Below are 13816 nucleotides of genomic sequence, written 5' to 3'. Positions count from 1 at the left end.
GATGTAAAAATTTGCTTTGGTACAGCAGGGCTGCTACTTCAAGGTTAGAATTGGGGCAGAAGAGAAGGAGCTTTGGAATTCAAGAAAGACTTGCATTTATAGAGCACCATTCCCAATCTCAGGACATCCTGAAGCATTTTACAGCCAATGAAGTACACTTGAAGTGGAGCCATTGTTGTAATATATGAAACGCCGCAGCCAATTTGGACACAGCAAGGCCCCACATGCAACTATGTTATAATATTGAGTTAATCTGGTTTAGTGACATTGGATAAATATTGGCCAGGACACAGTGGAGACCTTCTCTTTCCAAAATAGTGCTGCGGGATCTTTTACATCCACCTGAGACAGCAGATGGGACCTCGGTTTTGCAGCTTACCTGAAAGATGGCACCTGCACCAAAGTATTAGCCTTGATTATGTGCTCAAGTTTCTGGAGCTTACTAAAATAAAAGAAAAAATGAAAACAAAGAACAAGATCAATTCTCTAGATAAACATTTCAAGACCAGTGCTGCCTTTGGAAGGACCTTACCAAATCCTTTCTAACCAGGAAGGTTAAGAATGCATCTACTAGAGGTCTTCAGCTTTGAGAATGTAAATGGTGACTTTGTTTCACTATTTCACCACTGGCTGGACATTACATAGGATATGTGGCACAGAAACTGGCCATCCGGCCCAACCAGTCCTTACAGGCACTTATGCTCCGCTCAGGTCTCCTCTCGTCTTTTCTCATCTAAATCAACCATTGTAACCATCTATACTATTAAACTTTTCCAATGGATTTTAGTTTATAAAGAAGAGTAAGAAAGGCATTAGATACTTAGTTAACTGAGCCAAAGTTTTGAGGTAAGCTGTAGGCCCGGACACACCAATTTCAGACAGCACCAGTGTGAGCGCTCAGATAGGACAGACTAATCAGTGTGAGCTCTGAGAGGACAAACCAATCAGTGTGAGCTCTGAAGTAGACCATAAGACCATAAGACATAGAAGCAGAAATTAGGCCATTCGGCCCATCGAGTCTGCTCCGCCATTCAATAATGGCTGTTAAGTTTCTCAACCCCATTCTCCCACCTTCTCCCTGTAACCTTTGATCCCCTTACCAATCAAGAACCTATCTATCTCCGTCTTAAATACACTCAATGACCTGGCCTCCACAGCCTTCTGTGGTAATGAATTCCATAGATTCACCACTCTCTGGCTAAAGAAGTTTCTCCTCATCTCTGTTCTAAAAGGTCTTCCCTTTACTCTGAGGCTGTGCCCTCGGATCCTAGTCTCTCCTACTAATGGAAACATCTTCCCCACGTCCACTCTATCCAGGCCTTTCAGTATTCTGTAAGTTTCAATCAGATCCCCCCTCATCCTTCTAAACTCCATTGAGTATAGACTCAGAGTCCTCAAACGTTCCTCATATGTTAAGCCTTTCATTCCTAGGATCATTCTCGTGAACCTCCTCTGGACCCTCTCCAGGGCCAGCACATCCTTCCTGAGATACGGGGCCCAAAATTCCTCTCAATATTCTAAATGTGGTCTGACCAGAGCCTTATAAAGCCTCAGCAGCACATCCCTGCTTTTATATTCTAGTCCTCTCAAAATAAATGCCAACATTGCATTTGCCTTCCTAACTACTGACTCAACCTGCAAGTTAACCTGACGAGAATCCTGGACTAGGACTCCCAAGTCCCTTTGCACTCCAGATTTCTGAATTCTCTCCCCATTTAGAAAATAGTCTATGCCTCTATTCTTCCTACCAAAGTGCATATAGTGAAGCAGTTGAGTCCTGGAAATCAAGCAGGATTGGTTACTTGAGATGGATCGGGGCGGCAGAACCAAGGAGCATGTGAAACAAGTAAATAGGCAAAGAGTTAGATTAGCCATTACCCAGTATTTCTTTTCCACAGACTGATTGCCCTCTGGTTCAAGTATCGGGTGAGTGTGGATTCTGGCAATCCTGAAAAACAAAGTTTAGCAGGTCCTTGGGGGAAGATATTTCAAATTGTCAAAGGCAAGTTGCAGAGATCTGGGAGGAGATTCATTAGTTGCCACGGTTCCTAAGAGATCACTTGTTTTTTTCAAAAAAGAAACAGCCTCTCCCAGGAGAACATGCAACATGCAGATTAATGATGTTAATGATGAGCTGCTCCATGGCTAGATAAGGCAGGTTAGATCGATCACACTCATTTTCTGCTCTTTCGTATTTCCATAACTATTTATAGGCAACTAATACATTAAACTACAGAAAGGATATCCCCAATTAACTTTAAACACAACCAAAACCCCATCCCACAGTTATACTTTACATCCCGCTCTCTGCAGAATAACAGCTTCCACAAGATCCAGTCCAACATCACACACAGCTTCCAATGGGTTCGCTTCTCCCCATTTCCCCGAGTTGTAAGGTTGACCAACTGTCATGAGGTGTTCTTCAGTTTTCAGAGAAGTCCCGAACCAAATCGCCAACTCCAGCTATTTTTTTCACCCTCAAGACAAACCACCCAGATTCCTTAGATGGCCATGGGGTGCATTCCTTCGAACAGAGACCATCTTCCCTCCCACATTCTGCTTCAGTAGCAAGCAGAGAACCAGCTTCTCCTCTCTGTTGGCCACAATAACTGCAGTCCTTTGGGTGTGCTTCTCTCTCTCAGGTCTCATTTTCTGCCCAAAACTTGGAGACTGAAAGTCTATCCACAGTCAGCACAGTTGCTCATGCTTTTATTTATAGGTGTGAGCATCTTGCACCTTCTCCCCAGTAAGTCAACCTGCAGCACCCCACAGTAACCAATCGACCCAGACTTGTGCTCCAGCAGAATGTGGAGCTAGTCACATGACTCTCTTCCTTCCACCATTTTACCTGGATTTATTGACAGACTCAAAACAATCATAAAAAACCTCATTCATAGCAATATGCCCAAAATTACTCAGCCTCTCATCATAGGACAATTCTCTCATCCCAGAAGCCAATCTAGTACCTTTGCTGTATCACCTCCAAAGTAAGTATATCCTTCTTTAAACACCAAAACTGCACATTCAACTCCAGCGTGGTCTTGCCAAAGCCCTATACAGTCCCCTTGCAATAAAAGCCAAAATGCCATTTGCCTTCCCAATTCCTTGCTGTACTTGCACGCTAATTTTGTGTTCCTTGTAAGAGTACATCCAAGAGCTCCTGAACATCAACATTTCCAGCTCTTTTTAAAAATATTTGTTTTTCTGCTCTTACTGCCAACATGAATAACCTCACACACCTCACATTATATTCCATCTGCCACCTTGTTGCCCACTAGCTTAATCTATATCTCTTCGCATCCTCCTCACAGCTTATATTTCCACCTAGCTTTCCATGGTCAGCAAACTTAGATACACCACTCTTGGTCTCTTTGTTGAAGTCATTAATAGGGATTGTAAAATGCTGGGGCCCCAGCATTGATCGTTGCTGCACTCCACTAGTTAGTCTGCCAACTTGAAAATGCATGTTTATCCTGACTCTCTGCTTCCTGTCCATTAACCAATCCTGTATCCATGCTAACATATTACCCCAAACTCCATGCGCCCTAAATATATTATTCCCAATTGTGTTATAGTCCTATAAAACCAGTTTTATAAACAGAATAAGAGCAGAGTTTGAACACAAGTAAAAGGATAAATTTCAGACACTGAATCACTGTAAAATATCTGCACCAGTGAGGGTTGAAATGCTTCAACTACACCACTTGGATTCGATTGTAGCAAAATGTCTCAGGGTGCTACACAGGAGCATTAAACAAAGTTTAACAAAATACACAAGGGGATATTAGGGAAGATGACCAAAGGCTTAGTCAAGGAGTTAAGCTTGAAGGAGCTTCTCAAAACAAGAGAGGAATGGAGGGAAAGCTTAGAGAAATTGCCATAAATTAAAGCCTTGATAGCTGAAGTCAGTGGTGAAATGATTAAAATAAGGGGATGCTTGAGACCAAAATTGAAGGAGCAAGAGATATGAGAATTGTTTGGCTGGCAGGATTACACAGATAAGGAGGAACAAAGCCATTGAGGAATTTGAAAACAAGGATGATAAATTAACCAGAAGTCAATGTAGGACAGCACGCAGGGTGAAGAACGAATGGGACTTGCTACGCGTCAAGACATAGGCAGCAGTTTACGAAGGCCGGGCTTGCATCCAACTCTAGAGACAAGGATGAGGATTTCAACAAATGAACTGGGACAATTGATAGCTAGGTGATATTACGATGGTGGAAGAAGGCTGCCTTAGTGAAGTGGACGTGTGATCAGAAACTCATCTTGCGGTGAAATGTTACACCAAGCTTGCAAGGAGTTTGGTTCAGTCTCTGGCAGTTGCCAGGTATAGGGATGGAGTCAGTGGCTAGGGGGTGGTTTGCAATGAGGGCGGAAGACAATAATCTTCCCAATACTTAGTGAGAGGACATTTTTGCACCAGTGCCGGGTGCCAGACAAGCAGTGTGATGATTTAGAGGCAGTGAAGGGGTCAAGGGAGGTGGTTGAGAGATACAGCAGGGTGTCATCAATACACTTGTTTCCAGATGATGCTGGGAGGGGCCGCATATAAACAAGGAATAGGAGCAGATCAAGACGGATGCTTGGGGAACACCAAATATTAATAATGCAGGAGCAGGAAAAGAAGCCATTTTGTTTCGCTGGCTACGACTGGATAGTTAAGAATGGAACCAGGCGTATGCAGTCCACCCAGCTGGATGATTGCAAAGAGGCATTGGAGGAGGATAGTGTGGTCAACTGTGTCGAAGGCTGCAGACAGATCGAGAAGGACAAGGAGGGGTCATTTATGGTACTCTGGCAGGGACAGAAACCTGATTGGAGTTCTGGGAAAAATAGGCAAGGGTTTTGGACGTGAAAACACATTCAAGGGCTTTAGAGAGGAAAGGAAGGTTAAACATGGGCTGGTAATTTGCAAGGACAGAGCATGTCAAAGGTTGTTTTTTGATTGGGGGTTGGGGGTTGCAGGGGTGTACAATAGCAGATTTGAATCGGGGACCGTTCCTGAGAAGATGGAGAACTGTTAACATCAGCTAACATGGGGACCAGAAAGGGAAGTTGAGCAGTCAGTGGTTTAGTTGGATTAGGGTCAAAGGAGCATAAGGTGGGACACATAGACAAGATGAGCTCAGAGAAGGTACATGAGACAGGAGAGAAAAGATTAAAGTTCCAGCTCGTGCAGAAAGGAACCTTAGACGATGTTTAGGCTAGAAGGAAGTGCAAAGGCAGCAGATTCAATGGTCTTAGTCTTAGGGAATGATGATAAGAGTCATACCAGGTGGAGCAGCCAGTCTGTGTGAAAGTAATGATTTTAATGGGGAATTACAACATTGAAGGTGAAGGCAAGAGTGTAGTTCAGGCCATTAGCTGAAACATGTTGTGTGAATGATCAGCCAAAGGCTATATAGTTGGGAATCTGTAGATGAATTGGGAAGTAGGGCAGACAATCAGTGTGAGCGCAGGGGTAGTACAGGCCAATCAGTGTGAGCACAGGAGTAGTATAGACCAATCAGTGTGAGCACGGGAGTAGTATAGACCAATCTTAGATAGCACTAGTGCCTGTGGGAATATTTGTTCTTGATACATCAGTAATCCTTTAGGCTGCCATGTGTGTTTGCTAGTCTAATGCCAAATGAAGGACAGCTCATTGCTCTGGGTCCTTGGACGCTGGGAGCTTGGCCTATCCCAATAAAATTATTCTTATGAGCAAAAGTAGGTTTAAATAGAACAATGCAGGGCAGCTGCAAATGGAAAATCAGGTTTACTGAGGGATGAACGTTTCATATGTCCAAACGGATGGATAACATTTCTATAAAGGTAAAGGCAAATAATCCATAATGGCACTTCACAGAATTCAGTATTACAACTTATCTCACTGAATTTGCATGTATTCTGATTATTTTAGGTAGGTTTTGAATAGCAAATACTTGTAAGAACATGTAGCATGTATGTGGTAAATCTGCTAAATCTTCTGTTTTGTATTTCATTGATTTAGGAGGACTTCAGGCCTCAAACTCCAACTCTTGTCAAAGATTTTCTAGATTCCAGTGAGGGCTTGGGACCTGCACCTTATGATCCAGTGTGAGTCCATTCAGGAGGTTCTTGGGGTGCTGCAAAACAATATAATCAAAATAAACTATTTGACTAGAGATGGAGGTTAAAATTCTTCCTTAAATATGGTTACCAAACAAATTGGTTATTAAATGGGATTTGTGGTTTCTTTTGTTGATCTAATTATAAAATTTTTATTGGGCGTGCTTTAAAAAAAACTTGAAAAAAGTAAATCCTTCTGTTGAAAGTTGATTGAGGGAGTTCAGAAAGAACCTAATTGCCAATTCATGTTAATATTTCCACTTTGAGTAATAGCAATTAGAATTGTACCCACTAGTTTTCTCTAAGCCCAGAGTCATTGCAGCACAGAAGAAGGCCATTTAGCCCAGCTCTCTGTACAGCAATCTAATCAGTCCCATTCCTCCGCTCTATCCCAGTAGCCCGGCAAGATCATTTCTCTCAAGTGCCCATCCATTTTCCTTTTGAAATCATTCATCATTTCTGCTTTTACAACCCTCCAGGTCATTGCCACTTGCTGCATAAAGAAATTCTTCCTCAGTTCCCTCTTGCATCTCTTGCCCAGAACCTTAAATCTGTGTCTTGTGGTCCTTCGATCATCAGCTGTGGGAACAGCTTTTCTTTGCCTACCTTATCTTAACCTGTCATAATCTTGTACACTTCTATCAAATCTCCCCTCAGTCTCTTTTGCTGCAAGGAGAACAATCTCGGCTTCTCCACCCTAACCTTGCAGCTAAAATCTCTTATCCCTGGACCCATTCTGGGAAACCTCCTCTGCACATTCTCGAGGATCCTCACATCCTTCCTAAAGTGTGGAACTGATGCAATAGACTACCTGTGAGCTAACCAGAGGTTTATAAAGGTTCAGTGTAACTTCCCTGTTTTTGTATTCAATGCCGCGCTATTTATGAAGCCCATGTGCTTTGCTAGTCTCAATATGTCCTGCCACCTCAAAGATCTATGCATATGAGCCCACTGGACCCTCCTGCCCCTGCACTCTTTGTAACTGTGCTATTTAGTCTATATTGCCTCACCTTATCCCTTCTGCCAAAGTACATCACCTCACACTTCTCGTATTAAATTCCATCTGGCATTGTCTCCCCATTCTGCTAGCCTATCTATGCCCTGTTGCAGACAAGTGGTGTCATCCTCTCCTCCAAGTTTGGTATCATTGGCAAATTTTGAAATTTTACTCAATTCCAATATTCAAGCTAAATATATATAGACTCGCTAACTTCTGCCCTTAAGCCTATTATTAAACAAGCTGACACTGACCCTCCATTCCATGAGCCTCAGTTTTGTTAACCAGCCTTTTATGTGGTATTTTGTCAAAGGCTTTCTTAAAATGCATATAGATAAGTGTATTGCATTTCCTTCTCTGTTGCTTCATCAAGAAATTCACTTAGGCAGATCGTGCTTGACCAATCTTTTCCAAATCCATGCTGGCTCCCCTTAATTAATCCAAACCTCTCCAAGTGCCCATTGATTTCTTCCATGATTAATATTTCTAAAACCTTACTAGCACTGATGTTAAACTGACTGACTTGTAATTACTAGGAATGTTCTCATACCCGATCTTGAATAAGGTTGTCAGATTTGCCACTCTACAATCCTCTGGCACCTCCCCCATATCTAGGGAAGATTGGAGGATTATGGCAAGCCCTTCTGGTCTCTTCAACTCCACATCCTTTAGCAGCCTAGCATACCAGGCAACCTATCCACTCCAAGCATAGCCAACCTTTCCAGTACCTCCTGCCTCTCAATTTTCACCCCATCCATTATCTCTACCACCTCCACTTCTAACAATATTTTGTCAGTTCCCTCTTCTTTAGTAAATGCCCATATAAAGAACTCATTAAGTATTATAATCATGCCCTACTCTGTTAAATCTCAGGCTGAAAGAATACTTCTCAAAATCATAGATTTAATTGAAAGAATAACACTCAAAATGAGATTTAACTACAAGAACAAGAGAATTTAATTTTTGCTCGCTAACTGCCTAACTTGTGCTATTTGACCTTCAACTCATCGGGTCAGGTGACCCTACAAGTATGGAGTGTGCCTTACGGTATCTGATCTGAGTGCCATATAGCATCAAGTCCACACAATCAGCTCTCATCATGACATCCCTTTCTTATTAAACTAAAAACATGATGTTTCTGCTTGGTGTGTGTAGCTTAGACTCCATCCCTTACTAAACAAACTGCAATAAAATTTGCAAACAAACTTAACAAATCATTATTTCCCTAACTCACTGAGTAAATACATTTCTTCAATTATGAATGTTAGCTAAACTCAGTGCACAGTACAATATAGTTTCAGTTTTTTGTTCAGTATTTCACTTTCTGGAACTGTAATTTCTCTTTCACTATTTAACTGTGGTGTCCCTTGTGATAATTATCAGTATGTAAATTGATGCTCCTCAGTGATCCAGTCTAATTACTTTCTCTTGCAAACATCACATACAGGAACATCAAAATCACAAGACCAGTGTTCGACATACACCCTTTCTGTTTTGAACATAATCACCACACATAAAGCTTCACATCTAGGCACATGTTTTGTCAAGATTTGCTGTTTCACAACTTAAAATTTCATTGTTTAAAATCACAAATCGTTGCTCAAACTGATTTCCTCTTCAAGTTCTGTTGCTAAATCACTACAAATTCCGTCTCTACATTCCGATCCCCAGCCCTCACATCCACAATGAAGCATCCAACAGTTTGGAGTGGGGTTTTAGATGTGTAAGGATAGAGCTTTTTGGCACATTTTTGAGATATGCACTTGATCCCCCTGTAAACTAGATTGGCAGGGTGATGGGAACCTGAGCAGGGAGACACAAGAGAGGGAAACAAAGATAGGAATGAAAGACAGAAAAGTAGAAAACAAAAGTGAAAGGCAGAGGAAACAAGGGCTAGCAGCAAATAGGGCCATAGGACAAAAAATGTGTAAAAATGTTAGAAAGACAAGTCTAAAGGCACTGTATCTGAATGCATGGAGCATTCACAATAAGATAGATGAATTAACAGCGCAAATAGATGTAAACAGGTACGGTGTGATTGCGATTACAGAGATTTGGCTGCAGGGTGACCAAGGCTGGGAACTAAATATCCAAGGGTACTCTTTTTAGGACGGACAGGTTTAAAGTTAAAGGAGATGGTGTGACATAGTTAGTCAAGGATGAAATCAGTGTGATAGTGAGAAAGGATATTGGCTCACAAAATCTAGATGTAGAATCAGTCTGGGTGGAGCTAAGAAGCAACAAAGGGCGGAAAACATTAGTGGGAATTATCTATAGGCCTCAAAACAGTAGTGATAAGGTAGGGGACGGCATTAAACAGGAAATTAGAGGTTCATGTAACAAGGATTCTACAGTAATCATGGGTGACTTTAATCTACATATAGACTGGGCAAACCAAATTAGCAATAATACTGTGGCAAATGAATTCTTGAAGCATGTGCGAGATGGTTTTTTAGACCAGTAAGCTGAGGAACCGATAAGGGAACAGGCTATCCTAGATTTGGTATTGTGCAATGAGAAGGGTTTTAATTAATAATTTTGTTGTGCGGGGTCCTTTAGACAACAGTGACCATAACATGATAACTTTGTCTTCAGTTCCTCCCATAGTGCTCTGACATTATTAATGTCATTATTAGTTATTAATGTCGATGACATTACTGTCACTGCGTGAATCTACAATAATGCTCACTTCAACACCACCAACAATTCTGGAACTTTCTTGTGGTTGCTCCTGTTGACAGAAATCCTGTATCCATGATTATTATTCATGTCCTCTCTCTCTGCATGTTCTTCAACTCGTCTCATAGTTGTTGCACTTCCAGGCTTCCTTCTCTGTTCGGCTTTGCTTCTGCACTTCTTGGCAAAATGGTCTTTGCCCCCACATTTTCTGCATTATCTTTCCCTTGGCAGGTCAGGAGGCATCTTTTAAATAGTGCCCCAAGTTGCCACATCTGAAACACTCCCAAACCTTTGCTATTTACATTTACACATACCCAGAATCATTGTACCTCTTGGTTAGCCTCAACTTTTATTGTGCCAATGGCAAATGTGGGACCAAGTTTCATCCCGTGAAATTGCCCATCCAACCCTTCCAATGCAACGTGTCATCCAACATTCATTTGCCTCCTCTTTCACCACCTTACGCCTCAATTTATCTGACTTGCAATGTTGGACTATCTAATTCATTATCTGGTTGTTCAGACCCACTGTAACATAATTACATCCATCCGACGCCTGCCTCAAATGGGTCATAAATTGGGCTAAATAAATGGGGCTGGTTCCAAAAAAGAGTCATATTGGACTTGAAACGTTAGCCCTGTTTCTCTCTCCACAGTTGCTGCCAGACCTGCTGAGTTTTTCCAGCATTTCCTGTTTTTATCACAAATTAGGGCTACTGTTTCCCTCACTTTCTGTTTCATCTGACAGAAAACATGCCTTTGGAATGTGACGTTTGGCATCACCACAGAATGGTCCTTCAAAGCTTTCCCTGCGCAATCATAGTCCGCCTTTTCTTTTGTGTCAGGCAATGTCTTGAAAATCTCCCTCGCTGAAGCACCTGCACTGAACAACAATAAGGCCCATCACTGTGCTTTCTGATCTGCTGAGTATTTCCAGCATTTTTCTTTTGCTTTTTTTTCCTAATTACCTCACTAGTTTACAGCATTTTGATGCTATGAGCACCTCCAGAAACTCTGTATAAAAGAATTTGTACTATGCATTTCATCACCTGAGGGCGTCCCAAGATGCTTCACTTCGAGTGAAGAACACCCATCCCTCATTTAGTTCTTCTGATGTTTTTCTAGAAAACGGAGTGCCAAATGAAAATCACTTTCCCACAAGAAAACATGTAATCCAGGTGGGTTGCGTGCTTAACCTGTAGTTTTTACATTGAAAACCTGTTGGCTGCCTTGAACTGAAACTGTCCCAAAAATCCTCTCGCTAACTCCTGCTTGCCACTTCCTGCCTCCAGTTTACTACCTCTCCTGACTCGCCCCCTCTTCCAACTAGCCACTTCCCTCCCAAACCCTTTCACTCGCTGCCTTCCCTGAATCAGTGACCCTCCTGCTTGCCATCTCCCCTAAGTACAGCTGCTTCTGTAAATCCTCATGTTCCCAGTGCATACTGGATCCTTACCAGCCAATGTGACCAGCCTCATCTCTGCTGGGATAACTTCAGTCAAACCTGAAATTGTTCCTCAGAAGCATATATTTGCACTCACAGAGCTTATGGTCACTCAGAAACTACTCACTGGATTGCAGCGAGTGCCTCTGCAGGCAAAAGGAACATGTCCAGACATTGCACCTCTTTTTGTATTAAACAAAAGAATGGGGAACAATAGTTCCCTGATGCATTCCCCATGGCAACGCCTCAACCAATCAGAGTCGACTTGCCAGCACCCTTTTCTCATGCAGTATAAATTTGTGCTCCCTTGGAAATTTGGCATTCTTGCATCTGTCCTGATGAGTGTAAGACAAAAAGCTTCAACAGTGTGTCTCTTTTCTCAGCAATGCACTTTCAGCTATCCTTTGGGAAGAAAGTTACTTTCCTCTGACCATTTTTCTCCTCCCCCCTGAAAATGCTGACTCCTTACTGGGCTGCTGGTTGCCTCCTATTACCTCATCCATGTGGCCATTATTTATGTGTGATCCTTGATATTGTGTGAGTGGGAGCCATCACAACGAAGTCTGATCCTGTGCTCATTCAATGTGCACTTCCATCAGGGGTCACTGTGTAATCAGTCTGAAGCTGAAACCCTTACTGAGTGTCTCTCTGCTCTAGTCTAAGGGTGCAGCAGCCAAATGCTGCAGCCCCATCAGAAATCAGCTAATTGGTGCTGGTGTGGGATCGAATTGTTTTTCCATGCCCGTCTTTCCCGGAATTCCATGTTTGAATCCCTCCAATCAGGTATCCACTTGCTGCAGCAGGGAAACAGCCCTATCAAAGTCACAAAGGACATCCTAAATTATTGTGACAAAGGTAAACTATCCCTCCTCATCCTTTTTGACCTCTCTGCTGCCTTTGACACAGTTGACCACACCATCCTCCTCCAATGCCTCTTCACTATTGTCCAGCTGGGTAGGACTGCTCTCACCTGGTTCCATTCATATCTATCTAATCGTAACCAGAGAATCACCTGCAAATGGCTTCTCTTCTTATTCCCACACCATTGCCTTTGGTCAATATTCCCATTCACTTCTATTTGAATGGCCTGCTTGTTGTAGTGCATGGACCCTTTCAGACTGATGCATAGATCTGCATTTGCGCATCTTGAACGGAACGTTGCCTCTGCACGGCCTGTTTGTTCCCCATGCGACACATTCCCAATTGTTGCATGCTGCACAACTGTGCAACCTGGAAGGAACATTGCTCCTGATGTCCCCCAGGGATCTGGCCTTGGCACCTCCTATTTCTCATATACATGCTTCCCCTCGGTGACATCAGTGGAAAACACAATGTCAGTTTCCACATGTACACTGATGGCATCCAGCTCTACTACACCACTGTCTCCCCCAAGTGCTCCACTGCCTCTGATTTGACACACTACTTATCCAACATCCAGTACTGCGTGAGAAGAAATTTCCTGCAGCTAAATATTAAGAAGACTGAAGCCATTTTCTTCAGTCCCAACCACAAGCTCCATTGCTCCATCTGAAGCAGAATGTTTGTGACCTTGGTGTCACCTTTAACCCAATCTTATGTCCGCTCTATCACCATGACTGCCTGCTTCAGCCTCCTTAACATCGCCCGTTCCCGATCCAGCCTTAGCTCATCTGCTGCTGAAACATTGATCCATGCCTTTTTTACTTCTGGACTTGATTATTCCATTGCTTTCCTGGCCGGCCTCCCATCTTCCGCCATCCATAAACTTGAACTAATCCATAACACTGCTGTCGATATCCTAACACAACACCAAACCCCAAGTATATTCATCACCCCTGTGCTCGCTGACCTACATTGGATTTGGTCTGGTAACACCTTAATTATCTCATCCTTGTTTTCAAATTGCTCGGCAGCTTTGCCCCTCCCACCGCTGTAATCTCCCTCAATCACGTAACTCTCTGAGATATCTGCACCCCTCTAATTCTGAATTCTTGAGTATCCTCCATTGTAATTGTTCCACCATTGGTGCTGTGCCTTCTGCCTATGTCCTAGGCTCTGGAATTCCTTCCTTAAATCTCTCCCTCTCCTCCTTTAAGACACTTCTTAAAGCTTACCTCTTTGTCCAAGCTTTAGTCACCTGGCCTAATATGTTCATATGTGGCTTGTGTCAAATTTTGTTTGATATACTCCTGTGAAGCGCCTTGGGGTGTTTTACTAAATTAAAGGCACTGCGTAAACACAAATGGTCTTTTGTTTCACTCAGCTTTTCACTGGTTAAATTCAAACAATCACCAGGGGAGTCCAAAATAAAGTCATTTCACGCAGCATATAGGTTGGCACTGAAATTTGATACCATTGACATACCCTTTCCATTTACACCAAGAACTAGGAAGGGTGATGATGCTTAATGATGGAGGCCATAGCTAGGACTAATTTTGGGTTTTTTTTGCAAAGTTCAGAAGGCATTGAAGAGTAGACCAAAAATACATTTTCTCCTACTGGATAAGAGGCTACAATATAGTTTGTTTCTGATAACAAAATAGTATCAATAATATAAATTGGGCTCTTCTGTGTATGATTTGTTTTTACAGGTTCAGGAAAAATAAGGATTTAGATCTGTTGAGC

The 13816-nt window shown here is 42.5% G+C and overlaps 1 protein-coding gene across 4 annotated transcripts in view; it reads left to right on the top strand.

The window, feature by feature from the left end:
• LOC144698493 (coiled-coil domain-containing protein 17-like) overlaps window positions 1-13816 on the top strand; it is a 77844-nt gene that overhangs the window by 53597 nt on the left and 10431 nt on the right. For all 4 annotated transcript variants that reach the window (XM_078570445.1, XM_078570436.1, XM_078570450.1 and 1 more), the window contains one exon: window positions 5996-6081. In XM_078570445.1, the coding sequence (XP_078426571.1) occupies window positions 5996-6081 (86 nt within the window). The remainder of the gene's footprint in view (window positions 1-5995; window positions 6082-13816) is intronic.

The sequence above is a fragment of the Cetorhinus maximus genome, chromosome 2 (assembly GCF_964194155.1).
Source record: "Cetorhinus maximus chromosome 2, sCetMax3.hap1.1, whole genome shotgun sequence".
NCBI classification, from domain to species: domain Eukaryota; kingdom Metazoa; phylum Chordata; class Chondrichthyes; order Lamniformes; family Cetorhinidae; genus Cetorhinus; species Cetorhinus maximus.
The sequence above is the reverse complement of the archived record's forward strand: the minus strand, read 5'-3'. Positions and strand labels throughout refer to the sequence as shown.